Genomic DNA, 14,136 nt, shown 5'->3' with positions numbered 1-14,136 from the left:
GTTGACCCCATGTATTGCTGGCTGTCAAGTTTCATAAAATTTAACGACTTTAATTTTGTAAAAATAGTCTTAGAAGTTTTTTATTGAAAAAAAGCACATTGGTTATTTACCTCATTGACAGATTTGCTTTTTTTTTCAATTTCATATCACTTGAAGTTTTTCGCCACAGTAGACAATTGCTAGTATGAGTATGAATATGATGTAAACAATAGTGAAATTTGTAAAAACAGTGAATTCATAATTAAAAATGCAAGAACAGTAACTTAAAACCAAACAGTAGTAACTTTAGAACTGAAAACGGTTAAGTTCATAATTAACAAAGCAATAACAGTAACTTTTAAACTCAACATAGGGAACAACAATTTTTAACTTTTGTGCTGAAAACAATGCAAGGAAGTAAAATCATTTTCTTGACATCACCTTGGTGGTTAAGTAAAAAGAATACCGTTGGTCTCACTCAGTTCAAAATCAAAATTATTTAGTTTATAGAATTAACCGACCCTCAAAATAATATTTGGTGGAAAATGGTGATTGGAAAATGGTTAAAAAAATGGTAACGAACACCAAAATAATATAAAATAAATAAACAAAATAAGAATATAATTGAGAACTTACCCTTTCGACTTGGGGTACTTCTTGAACTCTTGAGCGGCCATCTCCTTGGCCGACCTGAGCGCCTGGGGCTCGGCCGAGATACCCAAAGCCCTCTTGATGCGAGGCGTGCGCCCCATCAGGTTGACCAAGGAGGGCGAGGTGGGCAGGACCGATTGGAACTTGTCCAGTTTGGACTGGAGCTCCGTGACATGCTCATCCCGCTGCCGGAGCAGGTCCTCGAGGTGCCTGATGCGCTCATCTTTTTGGCGCAGCGCCTTCTGCAGCTCGGTCAGGCTGCCCATGATGTTGTCGTGGCTGGTACCGGTGGGGCCGGGGACTCCGCAGTCGCCCAGCAAAATTCCTGCAACAACACAGGTACACACACGTTTTGAGAAATAGAGCCAACCCAAAAAGCTTGTACTGTACAGTCACACACGATAGTAAAGATTCCAAAGTTAGCAGCACACTCGAAGTTGCGGTCAACACAATACAAGCTTCCGATCGACTAGCACCTGCTACTGACGGATCCGCTGTGGTGTTTCCCGAGAAGACACCTGTGCAGTCCTGCCAAACAACCGTCGATTTGGCGGGCCTCGGAGGCTAGTGATCTGGCGAGAATTACGAGATCGGGGTAATATATATATTTAGACACCCGTACAACTCCGAAAGAAGCTTCACAATGCACACAGCGTGGTGCATTCCACACACCACATCATCGTCAGATCACCGTGCAATGACCGGTTGCGTGTGTTATTTGGGAATGGGAGTCGAGCCCCACCGAAGTCACACTTGAGTACCAAGCAATAATGGAGGTGTGCGCCCACGTCACGTACACATCCAAAATCGGAACCCCGTGGAGTTACCATAGCCTGTCGACTACCCCCGTGCAAGTAACTCAAAGTTCAGCTCTGTATATCTCGCATTCTAGATTTATGATTCCAGCATAGCGAGTGCATGCATTGGAGATCCGGTTCTCAACAAAACGCTGGTTGCTAACTGCTAACACCGGCCAATAATCTAGAATTTCTTATCAATTTCCGGGAGCGCAAATGCGGGCGCTATTCACACGCACGCACGTCGCGCATAATATGATACAACCCAGTCCCTACGGCGTAGATAATTCATTTGCCAACAGCGAAAAACCAATGAAAGAAATGACACTGAACACGTTTACCAAGAGAGGATTTTATTTTACCTTTTTGAGTTCAAGTTGAATACAATTAGGCTTATTTTTTCCGTAAAGATACTCTTTTCCGTCCTCGATCAAAGGTCACAGAAAATATTTGAGCAGTGAACGCTTAGGCCTATAAACGGTGGGCTAGACTTATTGATGGAGATCAATAGCGGCTAGTAGCCCGTTCCCTGGCCTTTTCTAATTGAAAATCAAAAACAATGAAACACATCAATTCATCTCAACATTTATTTACATATTGCAAAGTGTACATTCAGGTAATTACAGAAGGTCAATTATTATACGAAAGATGTTAAATAAAACACAAGAATAATAATTATGCAAGACACAAATCTCTACGAAATTATCTCTGTCATCACTTGGTAAATTTTGCTTTACAAAATCAAACGTTAGACAATTAATTCATGAACTTGAGTAATTTTACGAATGCCCCGTATATGCATCGATACAGTTATAATTAGTGTTAAAAGCTCGCGCTGACTGAATACGTTTCAATCATTCCCTTTTTTCATACTGAGGCACCAACATTGCTTTCATTTAATGTGTTGACGAATTATCATCTAAAATAAATACTCTGGTCTCTGTCCATGTGAGAAACCTTCACACGTTCTCGACAAGCTGACGCCGCCATAAACTCCATGCACACAGAAAAAGAATGCCAAAGTTTTCTTACCCCAAGAGGGCGCCCTTACACATTTCCGCGGGACAAAAATCCCGCAGTCGCAAATTATGTTGTACTGATTGTCGTCTTTGTCGAATGTAATAAGCCTCTGTACTGATGACGTCACACTTTGTTTTCGTGTGTGTTTTGCTATGGTGCTCAGTGGACAGTGGGCCCCCACTGGCTCCATAGGAAAGTGCACTTGTAAACAAAGTGTGACGTCATCGGTACAGAGGCTTATTCACAGAATGATCAATCAGAAAAATGGTGTCTGACTTCTATATTCTTCAATATTTTTGCCACTGTCTTACTGCTACAGATGCTAGTAAAGAATATCATCGGAAAATGTCAGTCAGTCCAATTAGGGCAGAATATTAACCACAAGCCTGATGTTACGAGGTGAGTTTAGGAATGGTGCCGACTGCAAATTAGTAAAAATTTACCATAAAAGCCAATAACTGCAATAATATGGCAATTAGTGTAAACGTTGAAGCCATGCAAATCAGTAGCAACACAAGATAAAGATGTTGAATGCATGAAACTGCAAAATTATCGTATCAATAAATGCTCTTGTTGCCGATGCCCTCCAGGAAGAACATGAACACTTTTTTGGCCTTTGCAGTCACGCACAAGCCACGCACACAGGCAAGAAGAGCGCGAACTCTAAGGCCACGGGGCCATAAGGAGGCCTAGGTCCGCCGTTTCTTAATGGACAGGAGTGAATTCCCAAGGGAGACGATAATGATGCGGATAAGAGTCTTAATGGCTTTGCACCGAGGAAGTCCGGGAAACCAGCAGCGAATGAAAGGCTGGAGGCGGGACAGCGCTGTTGCATCTGCAGGGGTCTTGGACGCTTGGTATGGGCTGGGGAGATGAGGGGTCCAGTCACGATAAATGAGGAAGCTGCAACATGCATTGAAATGTTTGATTTATGAAGAAAACACAGGCTTCCTTCATCCCACAGTATTTTGAAATGTGCTTCAATATGTTTATTCGTTTCCGTATAATTATTTTTCGTGCCTACTGACATCATATTTTGTATCTGTGAGCGCCACCGGGCACGGCAGTTTTGGCATCTAAATTGCGGAAAGCATAAGTCACCTAAATTCTTGTTATGATAATTATGATGTCAAGCATGAATCGACAATACTCCAGTCCTGTCTTTATACCGGCAATAAGGTATAGGTCTGAACCGGCAATATTCCAGAGTATAAACCAGTAATTTCACATAGTCTGATCCTGATCCAGCAATTATGTCAGTGTTAAAACGGCAACATCCCCGAGTCTGAGCCGACAATGTTTCACAATCTGAATCGACAATTTTCGGAAGTCTGATCCGGCAATAATAATGCTAACTGACAACATCCAAGAGTCCAGAAAACAATTCGCAAGAGTCTAAATCTGCAGCATCCGCAGCATCCAATAGCCTGCCGTTAATATTCCATGGTCTCGACTCTTGACTGACATGAACCGGTAAAATACCAGAGTCTTAACCGGCAGCACTCAACAGTCTGAACCGGCCGGGTTAAACTGGCAGTATTCCAGATTATGAACCGGCTACATCCCAGAGTATGAACGGGCAATAAATTATGAACTGGCAATATCCCATGCTTGCAGAACGTGACTGGCATTATACCAGAGTTTAAACCGGCAACACTAGACAGTCTGAACCAGCAAAATCCCAGGGTATAAACTGGAAATATTCCAGGGTTAACCCGGCAATATTCCAGATTACAAACCGGCAATACATCCCAGAAAATGAACCGGCCATATCGCAGAGTATAATGAACCGGCAACATCCCAGGGTATGAACCGGCAACATTCCAGAGTATGAACCGGCAACATCCGAGACTATGAACCGGCACCATCCAAGATTATGAACCGACATATCCAAGACTATGAACTACGGCAATATCCCACATTATGAACCGGCACCATCCGAGAGTCTAAACCGGCAACATCCCAGAGTCTAAACCGGCAACATTCAGCAGTCTTAACAAGCAATATCCCAGGGTATGTACTGGCAATATTCTAGAGTAGCACCGGAAATATTTCAGAAACTCAACCTACCGTATCCCAGAGTATGGACCGGCACAATTCCAGATTATGAACCGGCAATATTCCAGATTATGAACCGGCAATATCCCAGATTACGAACCGGCCATATCCCAGAGAATGAACCGGCCAAATCCCAGAGTATGTATACGGCAGTACACGGGGGTACGGGTATGAACCAGCAATATCTTGGAGCGCAAACTGGTAACATATCAGGGTCCGAACTGGCACAATCTGTTCCAAGTTTTTAGCAATAACTTCATGGAGTTTGACTGAACCAAAGTTTGTTAGAGGCGTCCCAAAAGAAGCATCACATTAGAAAAGTATCTAGTAAGTATTTTGTAAGTCAATCTCTTTGAATAAACTATGCTTTAGTTTTCGATCAGTGTTCAGTGTTCAACATCCCGGTTTAATCAATACTCTCCAGGAATTCCTGCATTTGCCCTAGAAGAATAACGGCACATTTGATCGAAACGTTGAGTTCTTAGCACCTACACAACTCAAAATGCTATCCAGTCGACGAGATTATCTGTATGGTGTAACCGCAACCCACTATTTTCTCCCTATACCCCAACCATGCATCTTTTCTCAAGAAATTGCATATGGACACAGATACATGTCTCTCCCCAAAAAAGTGTTCGTGTGACTATTTTTGAGATAGACTATTTGTGAAAAATTTGGGGTTGTGCATATACTCCTAATTAGCCATGGCCTCAACCCTTATGAGTTTCATTTAATTTCAGTCACGATCACTACACAATTGTCAATTTATAACAACAACATTTTTGGACCCTGTGATCAAGTTCCTTGCCATATTCAATGTTATTTACTGTGTAAATCCTTCATGTTGTAAAAAAAGGCTGCAGTTGGGATTTTAATAATTTGCCTTGCTAGCGCTACCACTCAAGACATGGCAAGACCTCAGTTTAATGCTCAAGGGCAAATGATTCCAATCCCAAATCACATGAGCTTGTTTTTTTTCACAACATGCAGGATTTTACACAGATTACATAAAACAGCACTGAAACGGATTAAGGCATGGAATTAAGTTGGTCACAGTGTCCAAAAATGTTGCTGTGATCAATTGACAATAATTTTGCATTGATACGTGACTGAAATTAAATGACAATCATAGGGGATGAGGCCAAGGCTTAGGCGTATCTGCACAACCACAATTTGTTCAAAATTAGGACCTAACCTCATGGTTTTGTAGTTGTTTTAAAAACAGCCAAGACGGACACTTTTTTTATAGGTCTAGAAGTTCGTTGAGAAAGGACCAACCTGTAACCAATTGGACGTTCTTTTCTGTCACCGCAGACTGCTTAGCAGGCTCAACCCAGCACTCCCTGAACTCGCTCGAGGCGTTACTTGACGTTTGGCGTAGCAGAGCATCCTTGGACTGTGCATCTGAGTCCCGGGAGTCCCGCGAGCGGACGGATTGCCCACTGGAGGGAAAGACTACCGATCGCTGGTCATGACACACTAGTGCTGAGCCCATGCAAATTGTAGGAGTGGCTACAGTACGAGGGGGTTGCTAAGGGTCATCAGTCTGGAAGAAAATTGAAAAACTCATAAAAAGAGTTTGAAAAGAATTCGTGTCTTCACTTACAATTGACTAAATCATAGGATATACAAACTTACTTTTTTTGTCAGTGGCATAACTGTCCGCCATCTTGTGACCAGATCAGAATTGGGGGAGGGGTGGGGGCGCAAATATGATTTTGTTTGTTTGTTAAATGTCTACTTTAAAAAAGCTCAGTGTCCCCTTCAGACAATAAGGCCTGCTAAATGTCATATTCAAATTGAACCTTAGTTGACGCCACTGTTTTTATACTAATCTTCAAAAACTTTCACGAAAGATTCTCGATAACAACGTAGAACTTAAAAAGTACTATCTAGTATATTTAAGTGACCAATATATGTTTATCTAGGAAAGCACGACATTTAATCAAGTATTACTGAAGGCCGGATAACACTGCGGAAATGGCGTGATCTGTCTTGCTAGAGAGACACACTATAAAACCGAATTCGAATCTTAAAAAAAGAAGCTCGTAAAGAAAAGATAAACAAAAGCAGCAGAGGTTGAGGGAACAAATAGCTTGGTGAACATACACAATGTTTTCACGCGTCTTATTATACGAATACAAACATACACAATGTTTCCACGCGTCTTATAAATCTAAACCCAGCCATTCATCATTACACATGTACACTGTAGTCGTAAAATCCCAACGGTCAAAATATTACTGGCGGCTCCATAGACGACGTAGTGCTGTTGGGCAGTGATTTCTCCCAAGATTGGATGACTGTTGAATATTACAATACAGACATTTTTTTTTCACGGGATCCGGGATGAAAGGCAGAATGATGTGTATGATGAGGCTCTGAAATTGAAAATTACCATTAAAATTATGTTGCGGCCTACTACCTCCATTAAAATTTATTCTTTTGCAATGTGCCCAGATTGTATATCAGGGACAAGTGGGAAGGCATGTATTTGAGTACTCAGAGTATTTCATGGGTACGGGTAGCCAGACAAACTTGGCTCTTGGATGTTAGCAAGCGGGCGTCGGACGGCGTACGACCCCCCGGCAATGGAAGAGCTTTGAGAATTAAGACTGAGCAGGAGATTGTTGGTGTTGGTTTTGGGAATGGGAGGTAGACCGGAATTGAGAGGATGCGTGCATTGGAGTCAAATGGTTACCGTGGGCGATTACTGTTGACATATGAGGAGGAAAATGTTGACAGCCAGTCCACAAGGCCGGTTACAGTGACCGGCGCCGTAAAGAGGACGACCGGAGACTAGCGACAGGAGCTGACGAAAGCATGCATGGCAGGAAGAAGACGGATGAGACAGAGATTATTAGAAAAAGACATGGGCTGGGGAAGAGGAGAAGTTACAACTACAAGATGAGCTTAAAGGGAGAACAGTTTTATCTGGATGTAGTGATGAGTAGACGTGAGGCATACAGGAGGGAGTGACAGTTGTAGGGGGAGTCTGAACCCGTGCGACACGGGACAAATTTCGTAAACTGGCGTGCACATCATCTGACACCAGAGGGCGTTGTTCAAGACTGGACACCATTGGCCACTAGGTGGCACTGTTTATGGCGACTCTTTTGCCGACAGTTATTTGCAAGTTCGGGCAAGGACCATTAGTCGACTAGTGGTTGATTTGTGACGTAACTTACGCCTGCGCACTAATAGCAACGTGCGAACGTCTCTAGTCAAACGCTGGTCAAAATGGCATCGCAAAACTTGGGGTCCTGGCTCCCTGCTTTACGTTATGAGTGCGCGCCTCTATTGGTAACCAGTGATCGGATAGGCTACAACCAGGCCCAGTAGGCTGGTTCCAAATAGTCGAAGAGCGTAGTCAACCATCGTCGACTAGACAGAGTTCGGGCCAACTTTAGTCGAACTATGGTTAACCATTGGTCAACAATAGTTGCGCGACCCTTTCTGCACGGGCACGAACGACCGTAATGATTTGGTATAAGTACAACCCCTTAGCGACACCCCTGATCATAATAGGCTTTGAAAAGAGGTAAGTAGTCCTTCAAACATCTGAGAAGACCTGAAATTCGAAAAGCGCCCACGACGTTAAAAAATTTAAACAGATAATTGATGGTCTAATAATATTTTGGGAAGATGAAAATGCACCTGCGTCGTCGACCTTACCCATCCCTAAATTAAAATACTTTACCACCCAACATTCTCGAGTTACATTTCATATCTATCACACCTTTAATCCAAAACAAATTATACGGTTAAAGTCTGGCCTGTCCATACCGATTACTCATTTCAACAGGGGCTAATCTTGGGAATCAGGCCAGCAAACTTGCAACTGTTACACTTTTGAATTTTGCATGAATCCTAGGCGCCCGAAGTGGTTTTAAAAAACTTCGACCGATATAACCATATGCGAAGGAACTGGGTCGGAGTGGTGGCATCGCCATTCATTTTAAAAACACGAACTTCTGCCCCTCCCTTCTTTTTATCCCCAGCGACGGTCGCACTCCCGTAGCACCACTTAAAAACGCTCTGTCTCAGTTGAATATCACCGCCAAAAAAGGTCACGTAACTGTCAGTGAATATGAGGCAAATCCCTGTGCCACTGCGACTCAACCATGTACCATCAGAGCCCTGAAGAGAGAGGCAATCAAATGAGGACATCATGCCAAAGAGGTGTCAACCTGCCGCAGTCCAATTTTCCTCGTGTATCGTGACACCGATCCTGAGGCACCGTGCGATACAAACGGGTGTCACCGGATCTGCCCAACCTCGCCCCTGCGGGCTTAGAGTTGGCCCACCGCGCGTCTCGAGACTGCGGTTTATACACCGTTATCACGGAAGGTGTCATCAGTCCGCTCTTCATGGGTCTGGCTCCCTTATCGCTCTGTCGTTTATTGAACCCGCCGGCAATGCACGAAATTGAGCTACCCGTGGCATGCTTACTAATTCCTTGCCATTGCCATTGCCATTCTGGTCTCTATCTCAAAACGGACGTCAGATCGGAAACCTCGATTTTTGTCTTTGTAACATCTTCGAAAGACTGATGTGTCCTGCCGGGATTACCGAGAGCCTTGATGTCCAGAAATGACCAAGACACACGGATTTGCAATGTGACACTAGTGGAAATAGTACGCTTACGACATACGTGTGCAGCTCGGAATTAATCACTATTTTTCGTGGTCATTTCATCTGGCACATGACGGGCAATATGCATTTCGCATTCAAACCATTAAGATGTATGTGTGGCTTTAGTGAAACAACCCCACAAAATGGTGATAAAACCAGCTAGATTTCCCTATAGCCGCAAACGTATATTGTGTACCATTTCTTATGGTTCCAATTCATAGAGCTACTATATCTCTATGCTCCTTTTATAATAACACGCAAACTCTCCGTAAAAAGGAAGTTGACTACTTCTCTCCATGTAAAGAGTAAAGAGCCTGAGCGTGTCGGTCCTCCAAGGAACACAGGGTTTTTTTTCCAACAAAGCTTGGGCGTCATTTCGTTTCGGCGGCCATCATTAAACTTGTACCCGGAATTGGCAAAAATTGAATATTTGTGACCACCAAAGAGGGTTGTTGTACCTTTGAGTTTTCGTAATACTTGTTGATCACTAAGTGTCTTCGATATGTGCACAGTGTCTTTTACGGATTATTCTTTTGTATTAGAACTTTATTTACCTTTTAACAAGGAATTTGTATTTTATAGCGTAAACTGGGATACCCCCCCCCCAAAAAAAAAATGGCGACAAATATATTTATTCATTCCACATGACTTGTTTCGTAAGTTTTCGAATGCAAGCTGGGATGGCAATGCCATAATGCCGAGAAAACTAGAACAACTGAAATATTCATGAAGATTTCCCGACTACTTGGCATTCCAATTTATGCATTTTAAAACAAATGTGTTACGCATCATTCATAATTCATATATACAAGACGCAAAAAAAAAAATTCTTTTTCTTCCGGAAGATCGAATCCCCGTGTGTTTTTGTTTCTAGATTCCTTCGGACAGAAAATGCATATGGCTTGAAGGGATAGCCGGGCTTACAAATCCTCGCTTCCTGTCAATTTACCGAGCAGACCAATATCTCTTCGCGTCAGCCGGGCCGGGCCGTTCGTTGTGAGGCATCGGGGGCCCAGCGGCGATTTGCGGGTACGTACCGTCCGCCGGAGACGGAGTCACAATTTATTTGATGGATTCGTTGCCGCGCTCCATCCACTGGTTAAGTATCGTCATGTCAAATTCCGTGGTTAATAGGGCACGAAAGAGAGAGAGGCTAGGAAAGGACATACAAATGTACGACCGTTTGAGGTTAAGAATGTTGACCGAGAAATGATGTATAAAACGGAGCGGTTATGTACATTATGTTACAGTGTACATACAACAGTGACGATTAAAAAGAAAAAGTAGGCATATAAATAATGAACCTTTTAAAATGAAAATTATTATATCATATATTAATGCTGTTGAAAACAGATGTATGAATCCTGAACAAAATAGGATAAAAACTCATACATCATGCAAGCTGAGCGCTTTTAGACAATGAAGCTAAACCAAAAATTGTCGGCTGCGAGTATTTTTCTATCAAGAAAAGTGGAAAAGTTGACGTAGTGTCTACAGGCTTGTTTTGTTTTTGGCCGTAGCGTGCTAAACTCGTTTGCTACCCTCTCTAAAAGTACACTTTTGAGACATTTTGGCTCACACTTGATATTCTATTAAAAGTTTGTTTCATTTCCTCCTTTTGTTTGTATCTATAATAGTATAATGACCTGAACAGTGCGACGGTCCTGATCCGATAAGCAACGGCAATATCACGAATGAGGGCGCTATATACCCTTATCACGACGAGAAAGCGAACCAGCTAATTTCTTGCATCAGGGCATGCATCACTCAACCTTTGATCAAATCGATTTTTAAACAACGAAAACACTTGAACAAAATGTTACACAGGAAATCGTTTGACCGTGGGTGAAACAGTTTCTGAAAGTTAGGACAAGAGACGGTATGTTTGGTGTCACCGACTGCCAATAGGGCCCAGTGAACAAAATGTATATTTTAAAATACATGTATATACATGTTTTTGATTTTTGAAAAACCGTGACAAATCTAACAGTTGACTGTTCGACTGACCGACTAAACCCTGTTTGTTCAGGGTGTTCCTCTGCCCTGGAAACTCATTGCCTGTGTCTCGACAATCCGACCGAGTTCTAAAGTAACCAACCCCAGATAAAAAGGCAAACACAACCAACAAAAAGGTAGCAGATTTCATCAAGTGTGCTATTCTCTGGCCCGTACTATTTACCGCATTATAGGTCTCTTGCGTTCTGGGTTTCCAGGCACTGAAGTGAGTGCGTGCACCGCATTTGGGGGTAAAACAAGCAATTATTGCGCCACGGTATCACAAATCTGTGGAGGGGCTTGTTTTCACGAACAAACAAGCGAGTAAAACATAGCCAAAAGGTCCTCTTATAATTGGTGATAATCGAACAATCGTCTCCGATCGATTGTTGTGGGTTAGTTAATCTTTTGTCAGTTTTTTTTGGCTGAATAATAAATCAGTTTAATATTTACTGGCGTACTTATTTTGGTATCACAATCTGCAAAACAAATTTCTGTGGTTATCGTACAACATATTTGCTTGATACAAGTACTAGCGATTGAAATAGAAAAAAAAAGACCTTTCATTTCAATATCTTACAAATAAATATATAAATATATCGTGCAAATAAAATTTACCTTTATATAAAAAAGGACAACAGCCAATTTCAAAGTAATTGGTAGAAAAACTCTCATTATATTGACTTTTTTTCAACTTTTTTTTGGCTTTCAACTCGAAAGTCTATATGGGCCTATCATAATCATACACTTATAAAACGACATGTTCCAGAAGCCATAAAAATTACTCCTGTTGCAACTTGGCGAAGTTAATATTGGAATGCGTGTTATCTTTAAAAATCCCGACTAATACCAGTATAGGAGGTGATTATGTTTAACGTCATGGGTCAACGATCATCATTAATGACTTGAAAATGTCACTAGGACGAAACAGCAAACAAAATTTATACCAACATTAAAATCACAGCTCTGAACCTTTATCCATACCGGTGTGCAATATATACGAATAATGATGCCGATGAAATAAGTCGCCTTTGGATGAAGTCGCTGAAGTGCGGTCGATTTTAGTCATGTTGTTTTTCGCCATTTTTTCTCACATAATTTACACGCTTTTCGTCATAAATGCGAGTGAAGCCGACACTCACCCCCTTAGGGAAGAATGTGGGGGGGGGGGGGGTAACGGTGTTTGATTTGACGATCAATGACAGTCATAGTCATGGACTCACCTTTCTATTACCATTCTAATGGTCTTTTTGACAATTTAACGCAATTTCTGCGGGGATACGAGGTTTCAAATGGAGTTACTTTTCTTCGAAATTCAATCTCTGACTGAATAGCATAGCATTGTACTTTCGTGGTTCATACATCAACTTGGCAGGGAGTACATTATGTATACAACCTTTAACAACCTGCATAATAGAGAATCCTGAAACTGCATAAACTGTGCTTATAAATAAACCCAAAGGGAGGTTCTAAAGTAGACATTAAGCCAAAGGCGACCTTATGCATTGTGTCAGAATTATGGGTCGAGTGCGAATGGGTATCGCCGTAATTTGTATATACTTCCGGGTTTCCAAAATTATGTTGTCGTGAAATTCATTTACGGCCCTCTGAGTTCATGTAGGACATCACAAATGCAGGAAGAAAACTTACAATGTAGCATAGCCCTATTCTTTTACAAGGAAGAAACAAAATCAATACCCGAGCCCACTTCTTTTGAAAAGGCACATGCACCGTGTTAATCAATGAAAAAAGAAAGACTCTATAGAGGAACTTTGGTTTGTGTCGAATTAGGAGGAGACCTGCGCCTAATTACAGATTCGCCAGACTGAGTGCTTATGCCTTTAACATTTTGATGCACGGTTCATTAAACACGATGGATCATAATATTATGATTTAAGGAGCGTTGGGTGGAAATAATTCCTCACATACTGCAATATATGCACAGGCACACGTACAACCCTCTGCATTACGTTTGATAAGAAACGCAAAACATTTCCTACTCTAATTTGATACTTACAGTCAAAGCAACATCACTAATTAGTAGGTCTACTTACCTTGTGGCAATCATCCTGTCTCCAGATTACGAATATCAAAAAAATGGCTCAACCTGACCAAGAAGAGAAACATTCGAGTCTATGTGTCTAGCTACAACAATGTATGTCCCTCCATGCACACAACATGAACAAATCGACTCCGTGAGTTGTGTGTACTGTAGTTACCCAGCCGGCAACAATAAAAGCCCCAAAGGGGAAAAAGACAGCCGAAATAGTTTGGACTTCGGATTCGAAGAGTCAACAAGCGTCGGTTATTACCATAGGTACAGGCACACTAGTACTACCTGATAACCGTGTTGACTTGAATGACAAAAAAACCCGATGCTTCTAAGGAAGAGCGTGTCTGAATTGTATCATGAGGTGGCTGGCGTTAACCTTTGTGCCTCATTTTTCACAATTTGGGCAATTAGTAGATGTATTGTGTACCGATTTAGAAATGTTTACACCACAAAGAAAACAGATGGCGCTGATTCGGTAATCAGCCTATAGCTCCCGCGCGAAAACGGTGTATTGGACATGATGGTGTTTATTTTTTTTTATCAAGTCGCTTTATCTCTTTGGTGTTGAACCACGGATTACATACCGGACAATTCTTTGAACAAACAAAAACTACAGCAATTAATTTTGATCGCGTGAATGTGATTCACACGCATCAGAGATCAGGGGTTGTGCTGAATGCCGAGATCGGCAAAATGATAATGAAAAACATTGGGAGGAGCTAGGGCTGATGATAGTTCCAAGCATGACACGAACTAGATACTAAGCTTAATGAGTAATGGACGTAGCGGAATAAATTATTATTTACCAATAATTAATAGGGCCTATAATGTATCTTTTTGTAGGTTGTGTCATCCGATTCGACTGGAGACTGGGGCTTGGAAACCCGTTATCGTTGACAGTGGCGTGAATGGGGTCCGATTTGCAGGGGGAACTTCTGTAATAATGGA

At 41.9% G+C, this 14,136-nt stretch overlaps 1 protein-coding gene across 1 annotated transcript; it reads right to left on the bottom strand.

Moving 5' to 3' along the window:
- Window positions 1-596: 596 nt before the first annotated feature.
- Window positions 597-13,523, bottom strand: LOC119732605. The gene is made up of 3 exons (XM_038206181.1): window positions 13,190-13,523; window positions 5,784-6,051; window positions 597-955 (listed from the first exon to the last, which is right to left on the bottom strand). The coding sequence occupies exons 2-3, from the start codon at window positions 5,998-6,000 to the stop codon at window positions 612-614; spliced, it is 561 nt and encodes a 186-aa protein (XP_038062109.1). The 5' UTR covers window positions 6,001-6,051; window positions 13,190-13,523; the 3' UTR covers window positions 597-611.
- Window positions 13,524-14,136: the final 613 nt, after the last annotated feature.

This window comes from Patiria miniata, unplaced genomic scaffold (assembly GCF_015706575.1).
Source record: "Patiria miniata isolate m_02_andy unplaced genomic scaffold, ASM1570657v1 HiC_scaffold_24, whole genome shotgun sequence".
In the NCBI taxonomy this organism is placed as follows: Eukaryota; Metazoa; Echinodermata; class Asteroidea; order Valvatida; family Asterinidae; genus Patiria; species Patiria miniata.
Note: the sequence above shows the minus strand (reverse complement) of the source record. Positions and strands in the feature narration are given on the sequence as shown.